The following is a 16,994-nucleotide window of genomic DNA, read 5'->3' on the forward strand; positions in this document are numbered from 1 at the left end:
ATCTTGGCCTAATGAAGAAGACGTAGCTATTCAACTTTTAAAAATAGAATATTTGAGTTGGACTTTTATGGTCTTGGAGTGAGGAACACTGTGCTCACAGCCTCCTCCCACACCTGGACACTCTACAGCCCCCAATTCCCTCCCACCCCCCCAGTGCAGCTGCCTGAGAAGCAACTCCATCCAAGCTCCCCATAGCCTGGTCCTAAGCAGATTTATGAGTTTAGCCTTGGCTGAGGCCTCCTTCTCATGGCTTCCAGCCATGTCTCAACTGCTCCTCCACATCCTGGGCAGCCCCAGAGCTCAAACTCTCCCCGTTTCTTCTTCTACCCCACCTCAATAATCTGATCTTTCTCCTCCAGCCTCATTCTTCTCTGTGCCCCTGACCCCTAAATTTGTACCTTCATCTTAGAATCCAGGTCTATGGCCTTTTTGGTCTTAAGTATTGAAATAAATGTTCCTTAATGTTCCCATGCCTCTATAACAGCTTCTATGTAAGGACCAGTTTTGAGGAGACTAAAATCTCTCTTCCCATCCCTATGCCCCAATCAGACCCTTAGAAGGTTTTGGGCTGAGGGCTGATCTCGACAATGATACTACCTCCAAATGAGCTTTGGGCTTCCTTCCAAGTTACTTTAGGGGCAGAGAACTTCTTGGTTGTAGTGACCCCCAGTGCAGGTCAGAATGAACCTGTAGAGTAACATTTGTCCTGTTAGGGAGAGGCCTGATGTGGGTGGCAAGTGCACTGGTTCTAGAACCACTGGACACAGATTTGTAGGATTCAAATCCTACCTCAGATGCATATGACTTTAGGCAGTCACAACCTCCCTGGAGCTTAATTTCCTCAACTCTTAAAAATGTTTTAGACTAGATAGTCCCTGAGGACCCTTCTGGTTTTGGATTTAGGATCTGGTAATACTGAAGTAGATAGACAACACAGCTGGGAAATTGGAAATGTAAGAGCTGAGGATTTGTTTACATGTAAATTTGATTTGCAGAGGAAGGAAAAGGAATGGAGAAGGAAAGTGGCAGAGTCCAGTAAAGGACAAAAACAGGCATTCAGGGCCCATATCTGGAAGAGTAAGAAGTCCTGCTAATGAGGGCTATCTATCTGGTCACCTTCAGTTTGGTTTACATTAGAACCACCTGTAGTACACTCTTCCATCATTCCCAGTGATGCTTCTTTGGTCCTTGGGTCAAAATTGGTGCTTAGTTCTTATTACAATTTCGAACTTGGCTAAGATCACATTGAACAGCCTCCTTTCCTCAATTCTCATTGGAGTTGAATGTCTTGCTACACCTGCCATCCAAGTCCTCTCCATCCTTGCCCTTGGCTATTCTCAGGTTGCACAGAGAATTAATTAAGATCTTCACAAAAAAGACAAGAGGGAGAAATGGTTTTGAAGATTCCATCACTCCAACATGATAACAAGCATCCAAAGCTGTCAATCCCAACAGTGGGAACCGAGTCCCTTTGAAGCTATATTTATCCCAGTACTTCTGCCTTCAACTGCCCTGTTGCCCCTTAAGCCAAAAAATCCCCCTCTCTGCCTACTCCCTAAGCCCCAACTTCATAAGGAATGTATGTGTACTGGGGAATTCTGAAAGCAGACCCTGAAATGGGCCCGATAGGCTAGAAAGTCATAGAAGGGATAAGTAAGGCCAGATTGAGGGAGTTGGCCCTTTCACAAGGGGCCAAGCACAGGGAAAACAAATGAAATTATTTGCCGATGCAAGTTGGTGAGACTGGCTTGGGAGGAATGAATTCCACCTCTCCAGGGACTTGGGGGCTGATTGTTGATTCCCACATTCTCTGGCCAGGAGCACTGGTAGTAGAATGGTCAAGGCCAGATGGCCCCAAGGCTCCAGCATAGAGGCGAGATCTCATTGGCCATTTCTGCAAGACATGAGGATAGGAAATAAGTAATGTTAACATGTTAACAATACATGTAACAGAAACCTCAAATCATCTTGCAGATCTTGAACTCTTAGAACTCAAATCCAGCCTTCCTTTAACATCTCTACCTCATTAAATTTCATGCACCCCATGAAGTTACTTTGCATTTAGTTTGTATTTACATCTATATCAATGTGATGTTCTCCCACTCCACCCAGGAAAAGCAAGCTCAGGAGGACTGGGACTGACTGATTCAGTTGTCTTTTGTTTCCCTAGTACCTGGCACCCAATTGATTAAGGGCTGGTTGAAAGGTCAAATTAAAACTGATAAGAGATTCAACCTGAAATTCCAAAAGCAGGTGAATGAAACTCCACCCACTCTGAAGGCAGTGCTTGCTTGGGCCTGGCAAAAGTGTCAACTTTTAGTTGGAGGCCATAAGGAGCCTACAACCACCTTGAGGTCATTAAATGAGTACCAGAATTCTTCTTAAATGCAATTGGCCAATGAAAGGACTTGGTCAATTTGGCTCCTGTTGTCCATTCCCTGTACTGCTCCATCCCAACTCTTTCTCATGGGGTCCCTGAGTAAGGAGAAGCCTGAACCTCTATCCCTTTGACATAGCTCGTCAGAGATTCATAGAATTTAAGGGTTAGGAGGGATCTCCGTGACCATCAAGTCTAACTCACTCCTAAAAGAATCCTCACTAATGTTTTTACCAACTATTCTTGAAGGCTTTCTGGTGAGGATCCACTTATCCATTCTGGAGTTAATCTAGCCTGCAGTTGGATGGCTCTAATTATTAGGCAGTTTTTCCTGAGTTCGATTAAATTCTCTTCTTGTCAATTTTAGGGCAATGGTTCTGGAGCCAAATAGTCATCATCTCCACAGCCATTTTCAAAATGTAGCCCCAGGACCAAGACCCTTTCAAGGTGGTATACAAGAACAAAACTTTTTATAATTAAAAATTTTTTAACTTCCAAAGCAAACTGCAAATATAGATAAATCTAACCCAAATAAAGAAGTTCTTTGGAGTCCTTAAGTAGCTTAAAGAGAAAGCGGGCCCTGAGACCAAAAATTTTGTAAACCATTTGCTACAGTGGAAAGAACATTTGTTTCAGTGTTAGAAGCCCTGGGTTTGAGCCCCACCTTTTCCACTTGGAAACCATTTCCCTTGCTGAAGCCAAGTTTTTTCATCTAGAGAATGAGGAGGTTGGCGTTTTCTAATATATGAAGCCTTTTTCTTTAGCTGGATGAAAGGTAGAGTGAGATGATAGCTCATCCCTTTCCCTACCTCTTTAACTAATCAAGTCAATTACATTACCTATGTGATGTCAGGATTATCATTCAAAATTCTCACCCCTTTGGACTCAGATTCTTGGCTTTGAGTTAAATTTTCCTACTGCAGAACTTCCAGGTAATTTATCTACTAACAGTTCACCACCTTTCATGTTTTTAGATAATTGTTAGGGTTATAAGTGAAAAACAGTGGTGGGGGTCTAGGGCATAGAGTTAGACTTAGAGGCAGGAAGACTTGTCAGATCTTGCTTTCTATATTTAACAAATTTTGTAAACCTGGACAATTCACACAGTCTCTGAAGGTTGTTTTTCTATCTATAAAATGACAATAACAATAGTTATCTCATAAGGTTGTTTTGAGGATAGGATATTAATGAAAAGTGCTTTGAAAACCTTAAAGGGCAATATAATATTTACTTATTTATTTATTTTTAAGAAGAAAGAAAGAAATCTTTCCCTTTAGCTAATCTGGCAATGGGCCTTACCAAACTTAGTTAGGCAGGGCCTTGAGATAACAGACAGTGTCCAGGAAGTTTCTCTAGCCCAGGAGGACCACTCAGAGGTTGCTCCCTATTAGGGAATTTGAGAATGATAAATGATATATCAAGCTATTTTTCTAAATCCAGTGTTACAACTCTGTCATGATAAGGCTTCAGAATAGGGCTTTAGTGGAAGAAGTTTTTAATAAACTCAACTATTTTCTTGATAATACTATTTAATTTTAAAAATCATTAGAATAGTGTCATAAAGAAGGCTACAGTAAAGTTTCTGGGCTGACACAGTTGACCCCCACCCAATACTGATTTCCAGGAATAAGAGCTGCCCCTTGCCTATACTCTACCACCTGTGTTCTGAGGAGAGTGTGCTGCTGTGGTCAGAGATGTGTTGGGTAAGCGCCTTGGTCCCCAAACCTGCTTTCCAGCAAAGGAGGGCTGTACAGTAGTGTTAGGAAATAATTACTGGGAGCCGGCCAGCTATCCCTCTCAGACAGGGTCAGGCTCAGAGCTGCAAGACACCACAGAGGCCGTCTAATCCAGGACCTTCATTTGAGAGAAAAGGGCGTTGAAGCCTAGAGGAGCAGCCCATGGGCATCTTTTCACTACAGCACACTCTTCTTTCTGAAATCTGTTCTTGGTTCCTCCCCACAACCCACCCCGTACCCTGGACGTCCCCAACTCTGCAGCCAGCTCCCCTTCTCACCCTTCCCCCCATCCCTGAACCTGCCAGCTGCAGAGTGTTTGCCAAGAAGAGCCCACTGTCTCAGGCCCCCTTCACCCCATCCCAGGGAGAAGAATCTCGCAGTTACCTTGAGAGGGTGCAGGTAGCGGAGTCCGCGCAAGAAGGGGGGCCAGGCTGCCCCTGGCAGCTCCTGGCCGAGCGCTTGGGTGAGGTGGGCTATGTAGCTCGTGGCCAGGACGAGGACATCCAGTTTCGAGAGCTTGGTGTCCGGGGGCACTGCCGGTAATGCTGCTTGCAGAGCCAGAAAGGCCTGGCGCAGAGTCCTTACTCTACTCCGTTCCCGGGCTGCATTCTCTGGGCTGGACTCGCCCTGTGTAGAGGCCCAAGACAGAATTAGCGTTAGCGACCTTAGCGTACCAAGTGGACTATTTGGCTCCTTTCTCTCACTGTGCCAGCCCATAGCACCTCCTCCCAAAACCTAGTTCTCAGCCTCTGATTGATAATGAACCCCATTCTGAAGCCCTGAAACTCAGGGGTTAGGCTTAGCGCCAGGCTGCAGAAAGGTGAATGACAGTAGCAATAATCACCAACGTCTCTATATTACCTTGCATTTTACAAAGTTTATCCCTCCTACCATCGGGTGGTAGGTCACACAAGTACTATGAGCTCCACTTTATAGATGGGAAGATGGAATCCCTCAAAGAGCTGACATGATTTGCCTGGGTCAGCAGCGAGGGGCAAGGCTGGGATCTGGATTCCCCGGCCAACCCTCTTCCCAGTGTTCCGTGCCAGAGCAGGTGCCCGCCGTGCCAGCGGTGACCCCTTTCTAGGAGGACAGCGCTAGCGTGGTCTAGCTCCAGCCCTCCAACATGGCGCCTCGCTGCCAACCTCCTGCCATAGCCTCCACTTGGAGGCTCTCCTCGCTCAACTTCCCCCCCAGGCCCATCTTCCCTCGGCCCTGGCGGGTCAGACCTCCGCTGACCTTCTCTAGGGATGCCCTTTCTCCTTACCCTGCCAACGGCCAAGCTCCTGGCCCTGGGATTATGGATGGCGGGGCCCGGTCTGCTCCATCTCTGGCTGCCCCAGCTGGTCTCTCCCCATAGTCCCTGCTTTGCCTTCATCAGGCGGCTCCGCTTCCTGTCAGTGCCCAGCGCCAGCCCAGGTCCGCCGCTGCCGGGGCCGCCCAGGCCAGGCATCCTGGGAGAAGTCCTGGCTTCTCTCTGAGTCATGTCACCCTGCCGGGATGGGTGCTGCCCACCGCACAGGGAAGCAGCTCCTGTGTGGGCCCCTGGGCTGGGGCTGGCCGGAGCTGGATGGTCAGCTGGCCAGGAGTGTCTTTATCTGTGGGAGCTGGCGCCAACTCGGCCCCGCTCCACTCCTCGCTCTGGGAAAACCGCCCACCCAGCCCATCCCCCTCAAGAACCTCCTGCTTGCCTTGCACCCCAGCCTGGGCAGGGGGAGGACACTGTGAGCTGGGGGGGGGGGGGGGGAAGGGAAGAGGCCGATGTCCATGGGAGTGGCTAGGCACTGGGAGGGGGTGCTGAGGGAGGCTGGAGGGTAGGTGGAAGCTAAAATCCATTCCCCTTCATCAGGCCCCACTCTGAGAGGATTCTTGTGGTGGCCTTGGAGCTCGGTTTTGGGACACCAGTCCTGCCTGCTGGAGTTCAGTAGAGATTACTGAGACCCAACTCCTCCCCCCAGCCCTCTCCAAAAAATCCCATCTAGTTCTTGGGAAATGGTGTCTCAAATACTGCTGAGCTCGGGAGGAAGTTCTATCTCCCTTCAAGTGAGAGTGTTTCTTTCCCCTCCCTTCCAAACTCCACAGGCATTTACTAGGCTTGTTAGAAGGCTCCGGGAAACTGCTCCTGCCCTCAAGGAACTTCCTTAGCCAGAGGGGAGAGGGAGAAGGGACACATTAAGTGTAATACAATTTGGGGATCCAGATCTAGACAAAGTACAGAGAAAATGTGGCCAGAGAAGAGTTTCAGATGACTTGGATCTAGGGAGGTTGCATGGAGGAGGTACTTCCTAAGCTGAACCTTAAAAAAAATGTCTTCTGGAAGGGCCAACGGAGAAAAGGGACTCATTCCAAAAACAGAGGTGAGGGGTGGGGTGGGGGCATGCATAAGCCTCCAGGTAAACGCCCGAATGTAGGAGATGGCTTGGAGTCGGGGAACAGCAGTGCAGGAAAAGGAGGGGTGGGAAGTAAAGATGGAAAGATAGGTTAAAGGTATATTGCAAAGGTCCTGCAATGCTAGGGAAAAGATTTTCTATTTTTTCCTGGAGGCTGTAAGTCACTGTAAGTCTTTAGAGCAATGATGGGGCTTCTTTCAGATCTTTTGGTTTGTGTGTTTGTTTTTAATTTTCAATACATGTAAAGATAGTTTTCAATACTAATTCTTGTAAGACCTTGTGTTCCAATTTTTTTCTCCCTCCTCCCCAAGATAGCAAACAATCCAATATAGGCTAAATATGTGCAATCCTTTTAAACACATTTCCATACGTTCCAAACATATTTCCATAAACATATTGCCAGGAAAGTTCTTTTGACAGCTAAGTGAAGGATGGATTGGAAATAGGGAAGAAGCTGGAAAGGCTGAGCATAAGGAAGACAACTGAGAGGCTATGGCAAGAATCCAGGTAAATGGATAACGAGGTCTTAAACTAGCATGGTGACCATGAAAGTAGAAAAAGGCAGAGGCAAAAGATTCTAAATAAAGAATCTGCAAGACTTGGAAAACTATTTGATATGGGAATTAAAGGATTTCAAACCAAGGTATATGGTGATACCCACCACAGAAATGGGGAATTTGGGAGAAGAGGCAGGTTTGAGAGTATGCTGATGAGTTCTATTTTGATTATATTGAATTTGAGGTGCCATCAGGTGAAAATATCTGCCAGACAATTGGTGAAAGCAGAGTAAAATTTAGAAGAGAAATTAGAATGGGAGATATAAAGTTAGGAGTCATCTGCATAGTGGTGAAAATTGAAGTTATAGAAGTTATGGCGCTCACCAGGGGAATATCAGGAGAAAAGAGAAAAGGTCCCAGGATGAATCTTTGAGAATAACCCAAACTTAGGGAGTGAGTTTTGATGGTGAACCAGGTGAGAAATGGTAGGGCAGACAGGAGAATTAGGAAAAAAAAAAAGAATATCATGTGAAAAGTGTGCATTAACAATATCACAAGTGTAGAAGTCAAAGAAGTGGAGGTGAGAAAAAGCTATTGGATTTAGAAGTTAAAATCATCCATGGCCTTGGAGAGCAGTTTCTGTACAAAATGATCAAAAGCCAGACTTGCAAGGTTGCAGCGAGGAAGTAGAAGTTGAGAGTGTAGCTAGTTGAGAGTGTAGCCAACTTTCAAGGAGTTGAAAAGGAATACTAGAAATATAGAGAAATGCCCTAAGGGGATAGAAAGGTAAAGTAAAGGTGTTCTACCTTCCTCCTTTGAGAACACAACCACCATTGATGGCTTCTTGGAGTCTGGAAGAAGCCCAGCCAGCTATAAAAAGGCTTAACTAGTGCCAGATTATCCTGTTTGTATAGAATAATTGTGAGAATAGATTTCTTTATCAGCCTCCATTGTCTATCCTCCAAGCTCTGGGCATCTTTAAACAACCTTTGAGACATTGATTAGCGTATCTTTTAGACAGGTCTGGGACCTGACATATCTGCCAGGTATTCCTTCTATCTCCCCTTTGATCTATCCCTCTGAGCTCCCTGACACTGCCCCTCAGTTGTGGCTGATGATGAGCCCTTTGATCTCAGAGGCTCATAGAGTGTGAAAAGAGCTCTAGTGTATTATGCAGCATAGCCTTGTTGATATACATTTTTGAGCGTGATCAGCACATGAACAGTAGGCAATCCCCAGTCACCATTCAGAGAAGGCTCGTGGCCTTTGTGTCCGCTCGGTATCTGCCATACACGTGAGAGGCCCTGTCTAGGCATCCCGGCTTATGAGTAACTACTCTGTGACCCTCAGGCCGAAACCTTTCCCACTTCTGCAACAGGGCAGAAAATTACTGTGCCCCAAAGGTCAAGTGGTCTCGGTACTCCTCCTCGGCAGGGTCCCATACTCTAGCACCCCTCCTCCCCTGAGAAACCCCCAGGTTATATTTCCCCTATAAAAAAATCTGTTGATGAAGGTCTTTGCTAAATGCTTTTCAGGCCTAAGCCCACTATGAGGTTCTCTTTCTTTCTTTCTCTCTCTCTCATAGTGCCTTCCCTTTAATGGCATCTTTCTCCTTACTATTAAAAAAAAAAAATCTTATTATATGGCTAATTTTGCTAAACTCCTCTATGGATTTAACCTGCCAGTTAATGGCATATTCAGGCCTTATGAGATATTCCTTTAATAGAGTCTTCCAAACTCTTTTCCTTGATAATGATATTCCTATTGCTCTTCCAACTCTATTTCATATTTGCCCAGTCCTGGTGCCTATTTATCTCTTATTTTGTCTTCAACCTTTTCTCCTAAATAAACCTACTTTTTGGCAAAAAGAATGGCCATTGTGAATTTGCCACATGTTTATTTCAAACTAAGAATTAGTACCTTGACCTCATCACCATCACCAACCCAGCATGAGAATTAGGTTCAGTATTACTGTGTCTTGTGGTACAAAGGTCCTTCCTTTTACAGTGCCTGATTCAGAACAGAATTACAACAATGCCTGGCATTTAAAGCCCTCTGTAATCTCTCATCTTTCAAAAGGTATAGGAACCAACCAAAAAAAAAAAATTCAGTGTAGACCTGCTTCTCACCAAGAGGGTGAGATATTTCCAAGAAATTTAAAAGGAAGTACTCAGTACTGTAAAGTAATGGATGATGGGATTGTTGTGAAATTGTTGATCTGAACAAAGAAATTAAATACCTATAAAATAAATACCTATAAGACTAGAATGTTTGTGGCCCTAACTTTTGAGTTAGAAAGAAGCCCAACCAGCTATGATCAGGCTTAACCAAGTACCTGACTATTCTATTTGTAATACAATGATTGTGAGGATGGAATTCTCTTATCAATCTCCATTGAATTTGTTTTACTTTTGGTCACAGAGAAATGTGGAGGAGCTCAGAATATTAATGGGATAAGGACAAAATATGAGCCAATTTATGATAAATTTGTGAAATATTATATATTAATGATTTTACACTTAAAACCTTCAACATGAGGAATGTGAGTCAAGATGAGGGTAGGTGCTTTTGTATGTATAAGAAAACTTCTTATACTTTCTATAATTACAATATCAATACTTTTCACATGGAAGGTACTAATCCACTGCCTTTCTGTGCTACTTTTAGCTATGCTGAAGAGAAGACAGACCAAGAAGGAATACGGCAGGGAGGATAGAATCATTACTATTTACCAACGACAGAATGAAGAGCTCTTCCATTTTTATGAAATACTGTATGTCTTTTATTTTTCCCATTTAGAAGGCACCGAGGGAGAGAAAAGCTTTAGGATTTGTGCAGGCCCAAGGAATGAACACAAACAGGATTTCATTACTTATATTCTGTGGTGGCACAATTTTCAAAATGGATGAACTTTTCTTAATGGCAACCACACCAGACATGTCCGGAGCGTCTGCATAAGCATCAAACATGCAGAATGGTGTGGGAGAGTCACTTCGACTCGGAGATCCGGAACTCCCATTCCTGGCTATTTGGAAGTCAGGCCAGCAGCGGCTAAGCTGCTGGTGAGGATGGGCTTGCCTGGACACCAGAAAGGATCTTGGAATGCTGCAAAAGGAAACAACCATGATGGCTCTGGATCTTGGAACCTTCAGTGACCACCAGACAATAGAGGTCACCTAGAGACAGACTGGGGAACAGTTGTGGGCATTACATAAGTTAGATTAGGACACGCTTATCATATAGAAGGACTGCTATTCCCCCGCTCAATAAGACTTGTTTCCTTTTTGCTTCTTTATCTTCCGTGTCTAACACAGTATCTATGCACATCATAGGCATTTAATAAATGCTTGTTGAACTGAATCGAATATGGATAGGGACTAAATATGTATTTATGCATCAAGAAAAGAATAAATAGTTTGGGAGAGATGAGAGGGAGAGAATTTGTACCATCCATACTAGCTCTCTGGAGGATCTCAGTACCAGTCTTTGTTCTTAGAAGAAGAGTGAAGAGGCAGGGACTCATGTGGATGGTCAAATATAGAGTCCGTTTATTTCAAGTTCTCTCTGCCTTAAATACTCTAATACAATTACATCACCACAGCACACTGAGCATGTGCTAACTATAATAACCCTTCTATTATTATGTAGATGCCTCTTTACTGCAAGTATCTTTGCTTCAACTGCCCCCTGACCTCGAAGGAAGGCTGAGATGCCCCAAGGGGAGATGGGGATCTGAACCAGACATTATCAGCAGGTTCCCTCTGGGCTGAAGGGTCTTGCACCTTACCTAGAACTCCCCCACTGACTGTGACCCTCTACAGGAATTATTGATGGAACAAGTTCCCCAAAGAGAGGAGAATGAAAGGAATCCAAGGAATCCCTTATCCTCTTAAGAGCTCCTTTGTACAAGCTAGCTAGAGCTGGAAGATCACAGTATGCACAGAGGAAGTCCTACCCTTAAGACTCTAGGGTAAATGACCGTCTCCTGGAGAATGTGTGAGGGTAGGCCTTCACCCTGACACATGTCCTGGCAGGAGCATCTTCCATGAAATGGTAAGCCTGGGCCCTGGCCGCTTTCAGGGAGACGTGTGCTTTGCTTCTTGATAAAGGGGACATGCCCTTTAATCAAAGAGAACTGGCCATGGAGCAACATGTGGGGCTAGTAGACAATAAAGGGAGAGACAGCTTCTTTTTTTTTTATAATTATAACTTTTTATTGACAGAACCCATGCCAGGGTAATTTTTTACATTATCCCTTGCACTCACTTCTGTTCCGATTTTTCCCCTCCCTCCCTCCACCCTCTCCCCCAGATGGCAAGCAATCCCATACATGTTAAATTGGTCAGTATATCCTAGATACAATATATGTGTGCAGAACCGAACAGTTTTCTTGTTGCTCAGGGAGAATTGGATTCAGAAGGTATAAATAACCCGGGAAGAAAAACAAAAATGCAAGCAGTTTACATTCATTTCCCAGTGTTCTTTCTTTGAGTGTAGCTGCTTCTGTCCATCCTTGATTAGTTGGAACTGAGTTAAATCTTGAGAGACAGCTTCTGAAACCACGTGTCCTGCTTTGCATTGGAGCTGTGGGGGAGCAGAAAAAATCAAATACCATGAGGCGAGTCTGCAATTGGCTCTCAGGCCCTTGGGACCTCTTCCATTTTATGTCTAGGACGTCTGGGACCCAGGAGCTGCTGCCGTTTCTCCTTTGGTCTCAAGGTAACCGCGTGGTCCTCAGGCTGAGACTTGCCCATGAACAGTGAGCCCCAACGTGCCAGGCCAATCAGAGGGCCGCATTCAGTTACTACCCAGAGTGAGCAGGTCTGAGGGGAAGAGAAAATGCCCGAACAAGTCCCTTAACCTTGTTTGCTTTAGTTCCTTCATGTGTAAAATGAGCTGGAGAAGGACATGGCCAACCTCCCTCGTGTCTTTGCTGAGAAAACCCCAATGGGGTCGCAAAAAGTCAGACACAAAATGAACCCCAAAAGGTTGATACTTAAAACAGCGGTGTTCGTGATTTAATGAAGTAATAATAATGCTGAAAGTTAACATTTATATAGTGCTACCATGTGCTAGGCGCTGTGCTAAATGCTTCACCACTATTGTGTCCTTGGGTCCTTACAACAATCCTGCCACTGTGTTATGTGTGTGGACACCTAGGCAAGCAGAGATAAGGTGAGGTGCTCAGAGAGACAGAGCTGGTGGGGGTCTGAGGCTGAATCAGAACCCGGCCCCAGCTCTGCCCCCGGGCCACCTTGCTGCCTCAAGCAACATCCTTAAGCAGAGCGTAACAAGCCTGTGGATTCGTGTTTTGTGTTAGGGGGAGGACCAAGACAGAAGCCAAGCCTAAGGTTTATTTAAGAAATAGTTCTACTCCGGGTTGAAGTGATGAAAATAATGAAATAATGAAAAAGAGACAAAAATAGTAAATAACTTGGGTTCTTTTTTTAGAATTCATGTTCCTTTAAGACTGAACACAGTTTAGTAAATTAGCCTGGGGTGCTTAGTAATAGAGGGCATGACCTTGGGTCCTATAAAGAGCTAGAATTAGGAAGGATTGTAAAGGAACACCTAGTTCTGAAATCTCTCCCTTATTGTAGAGAGCCCTCCCACATAAGATGTACAGAGAAAGACACGATTAAATATTCACAGTATTGCTGTAAGTGCTATTATTTAATCCCTTTTATAGATGGAGAAATTGAAGCAGATAGGAATTAAATGACTTGCCCCAGTCATACAGCCATTAAATATCTGAGAATTTTAACTCTGGTCTTCCCAATTTCACATCTGATACTATTCAGCGTGCTACCTAATTTATGAGAGACTGGAAGGAAACTCAGCCATAAAGGGGAATAAAGAAAAGAACATTTAGAAACATCCACAAAAAGATATACAGATCCAAGGGAGAATAGGAAAAAGGCAAAAGTGAGAAGAACTTAACTTCTAAGGCCTCTTACCTATTGTCAAAGAGGTGGTGGATAACAATAGGGGAATGAGAAGTTAAGTTTCCAGCCAAACCAATGTATTGATTTATGGTACTTTGCTGGACTACATTCAGTATTACAAGATTTTTAATGGAAGAGGGTAGTTATTGGGAAGTTATAGTGATGTTAAAAAAACAAACAAACAAAACAAAAAAAGCTGAAAGAACAGCAAAGAAAGGAAGATAAAAGAACAGAAAAAGAAATAAAAAATGTATAAGTCTGTAGTACTGTTGAGGCTGGGGATTCCAAAAAGTTGGGGGTCGCAGATCGGTGTCACAAGGTGTCTCAAAAGAATTTGCAGGCTTATCAAATGTGATAGTGGGCAACCTTGTTTCACCCCTGATCTAGGTGAATGGTTCCAGTTTATCTCCATTACATATGATGCTTGCTGATTTGGAACCATGCCCAAAGGGCCATCAAACTGTTTATATCTTTTGATCCAGCAGTGTTACTACTAGGCCTCTATCCCAAAGAGATCTTAAAGGAGGGAAAGAGACCTATATGTGCCAAAATGTTCATGGCAGCCCTCTTTGTAACGGCAAGAAACTGGAAACTGAGTGGATGCCCATCAACTGGAGAATGACTGAATAAATTGTGGTATATGAATATTATGGAATATTATTGTTCTGTAAGAAATGACCAACAGAATGAATACAGAGAGGCTTGGAGAGACTTAATGAACTGATGCTAAGTAAAGTGAATAGAATGAAGAGAACAATGTACACAGTAATAAGATTATGTGATGAGCAACTGTGATGAACATGGCTTTTTTTAACAATGAGATGCTTCAAACCAATTCCAGTTGTTCAGTGATGAAGAGAACTATCTATACCCAGAGAGAGGACTGTGGGAACTGATTGTGGTTCACAACATAGCATTTCTACTCTTTCTTTATTGTTTGCTTGCATTTTGTTTTCCTTCTCAGATTTTTTTTTCTTTTTAGATCCAATTTTTCTTGTGCAGCAAGATAACTGTATAAATGTGTTACATATATATATTGGATTTAACATATTTAACATATATTGGACTACCTCCCATCCTGGAGAGGAGGTAAAGAGGGAAAAATCTGGAACAGAAAGGATCTGTTTGGATCCTTTGGATTTGGAAATTTGGAAAGCAAGGATCAATGTTGAAAAATTACCCTTGCATATATTTTGTAAACAAGTCAAGGGGCAAAGTTTATTGTCATTGTAAGATAGGAGTCAAGGAAGGGTTAGCAAAAAGCTGCTATTTACCTAGTTTGTTTTTGGTTTTTTCTCTCAGAATGGAGTAAATTTCTGGAATTATTCCCAATGTTTCAGGAATTTTTCTTGCCATCTTAAAATGACTAACTGCCAAACTTTTTAGTCATTGCTCTCAAAACTTTGAGAATCTGCTAAGATGCTATTTTAGTTTCAATTAGCTAAATTTTTTTTGTGTAGTCCCCAGCCTGGTCAGAACTGAAGTCCACAGAAAAAAAATTAGGCTTTTTAAGAAATCTTCCCAGCATTCTTACTATAGCATACAAGTTTTTTCTTGTTGGTTGAACTTTAAATCTTTCCAGGTAACAAAATCTAGCTTACACAATGAACATGATACAGACATTCTGCACAGAGATTCAGACACAGACAAAAATGACATGAAAGAGGTCTGTCCCATCTTTGTCAAAAACCATAAAATTTTTCCAAAAGCCATCCTGTAGCACTTCATCTCTCCTGGCATCCCAGAGAAAGTGAAAAGGTGGCAAAGGTTCCCTAGGAACTTTGACAAAAATTGCAAGAATTTTGAAGTCTGAGCATCCCCAGTCAAGGAAAACTTAGCATGGAGCTCACAATGACCCAGACAAGTCTCCCAGTGGCTTGGATTGTCCCAGCAATAGGATTGAGGGGGAAAAAATGGAGGGTTTACTTTGACAAGAAGGGAATCCAGCCAGGGGAGGTCAGACTCTCCCCATATGAGTCACCAAATGTTAAGGTTGGAAAGGGAACCCAAAAGGTTGAGGGGCGCAGACCAGTGTTGCAAGGTGTCTCAAAAGAATTTGCAGGCTTAAACCCATCTCCAAGTCAGGGGGCAAAGTTTAATATAATTGTAAAGCCAATTAAAGTGTGCTAAAGTCCAAAGAATTTAATAAAGCACCAAAAGCAAGGAGACACATTTATCTAGTTCATGTTACTGATATGCTCATTTTATGGCCGAGAGGTAGAACTGAGGAATGATCTCAGGAATTTGGTTATCACTGACCAGTGATAACCTAGGACCATCAAACCCAGAAGACTTTAGAATCATTGACTGATAAGCGTGTCCGAACAATGTTAGAGAATCTCAGAATCATTAATATATCTTCCTTAAAGTCTAAGGGAAGAAATATATTCCTGGGCCAGAAAACGTACAGTCATTGACAGAACAATAGCATTCTTGGATCAGAGGTCCTCAGGATCACAGACTCCAAAGCCAGAAGATTTAGAATCACTGACATTGTTAGAACAGAAGCCCCCTAAGGTCAAGGGACCTTAAAATTATTGCTGTCTCCTCTAGAAGTTTTATTCCATCAGTATTAAGGTTCATAGTCTATGGGGGAGCTGACAAAGAAATAAATATGTACAAACAAGGTAGAGACAAGAGAAATAGGAGATAATAAAGAAAGGGAAACCCATAGAATTAAGAGGGGTTAGGAAAAGCTTCCTGTAGAAGGCAGGGTTTTAGCTGGGATTTAAAGGAAGGCAGGAAGTCAAGAGGAGGAGAGAGAATATTCTGGGCAGGGGGGGACAATCAGAGAAAATGTTTGGAGCCCGGAGATGTTTGTGGAATACAAAGCACAGCAGTGACACTGGATTGAAGTAGATTAAGGGTATAAGAAGATGAGACAGGGAGGAGGAATAGATTATGAAGATTATGAAGGAATAGATTTGAAAGCTAAATAAAGGATTTGTTATTTGATCTTGAAGATGAGAAGGGGCCACTGGAGCTATCAAATAGGGTGGTACCATTATTGGAACTTCACTTTAGGAAAATAACTGTGATGGCTGAATAGAGGATGCACAGAACTGGGGAGAGACTTGTGGCTGGCAGATCCAATAAGGTTTCCATTGTGTTCCAAAAATTAGGAATTAAAGAAGCGGTGTCTTTTGTCTGATATTCTTAATCTCTCTTTTCTTCTATGAATAAAACTCCTAATCGGTTTCCTCAAAAGTGTATTGAGTTTGAATTCTCCTCTGGGGCTATCCTATGATGCATACTTAAGAGTTGACATTTCTGGTTCTGGTCTACCATGTAAAGTTTTGGGACCTGCTTCTGGCTAATCATGACTAGGGACTAAAAAGCCTAGACTCTGAGATCCTAGAGTCATTGACTGAACAGTCAGAAGAACCCACAACTCCGTTTCCACAAGTTTGTTTTTATCTCCCTACACAGGCCTTCCGTCAGTACTTATCTAGCCTGGGCCACTAAGATTCAGATTGGGTGATTTCTTTAATAATTTTTTCCTGACCTTGGGTGAACAAGAATTTATTCTGAGTTGCCTATGTCTAGGTTTGGAAGTGACCCTGTAAGTCTGAGGGGTCCACAGATGAATGGTGACAGGGAAAAAGTCCTCAGATACTACTCCAACACTCAAGGAGAGGATAGCTGTGGACAAGAAGATGGACTTAAAGCTGGACAGTTTTACTAGAAGATACAGACTAGTAGTTGTTTCAACAGTGCAGAACTAAGGTGAAATAAATAGCTAATTAACAATCCTAAAAATTATTTTATGTCTTGAGAAATTTGAAGTATCAATTTCCCAATAGATTAAAAAGAAAAGAAGTGGGTGTCTCTTTTACTAACTGTCCTTAGTTTGGGGCCAAAACATATCTTCCCCAAAAGAATATGTGCATCAATATTAAAGTTACTATTAGTCCCTTTGGTAAAAAAAAAAAATCAAACTGAAACCCTAACTGAAAAATAAGTACTTTGGTTTTGTCAATGTTGTGGAATTTTTTCATCTCTTGTGTCAGTACTACTAGAAAAATGAGTTAAGAATTGCTTAAGTAAGA

The 16,994-nt window shown here is 43.1% G+C and overlaps 1 protein-coding gene across 1 annotated transcript; it reads right to left on the reverse strand.

The window, feature by feature from the left end:
- Positions 1-446: 446 nt before the first annotated feature.
- On the reverse strand, positions 447-5,766 carry TCF23 (transcription factor 23). Its single transcript, XM_003767113.3, has 3 exons — positions 5,381-5,766; positions 4,498-4,740; positions 447-1,894 (listed from the first exon to the last, which is right to left on the reverse strand). Exons 1-3 carry the CDS (start codon positions 5,597-5,599, stop codon positions 1,718-1,720), a joined length of 639 nt encoding a protein of 212 aa, XP_003767161.1. The 5' UTR covers positions 5,600-5,766; the 3' UTR covers positions 447-1,717.
- Between the last annotated feature and the right edge of the window lie 11,228 nt (positions 5,767-16,994).

The sequence above is a fragment of the Sarcophilus harrisii genome, chromosome 2 (genome assembly GCF_902635505.1).
Source record: "Sarcophilus harrisii chromosome 2, mSarHar1.11, whole genome shotgun sequence".
Taxonomy (NCBI): Eukaryota; Metazoa; Chordata; class Mammalia; order Dasyuromorphia; family Dasyuridae; genus Sarcophilus; species Sarcophilus harrisii.

Coding starts and splice junctions, on each gene's coding strand:
- TCF23 (XM_003767113.3), bottom strand. CDS start 5,599: ATGACTCAGAGAGAAGCCAGGACTTCTCCCAGGATGCCTGGCCTGGGC. Junction 4,741..5,380: donor GGAGCTTGGCCGTTGGCAGG/GTAAGGAGAAAG, acceptor GCCTCTACACAG/GGCGAGTCCAGCCCAGAGAA. Junction 1,895..4,497: donor GCTACCTGCACCCTCTCAAG/GTAACTGCGAGA, acceptor CATGTCTTGCAG/AAATGGCCAATGAGATCTCG.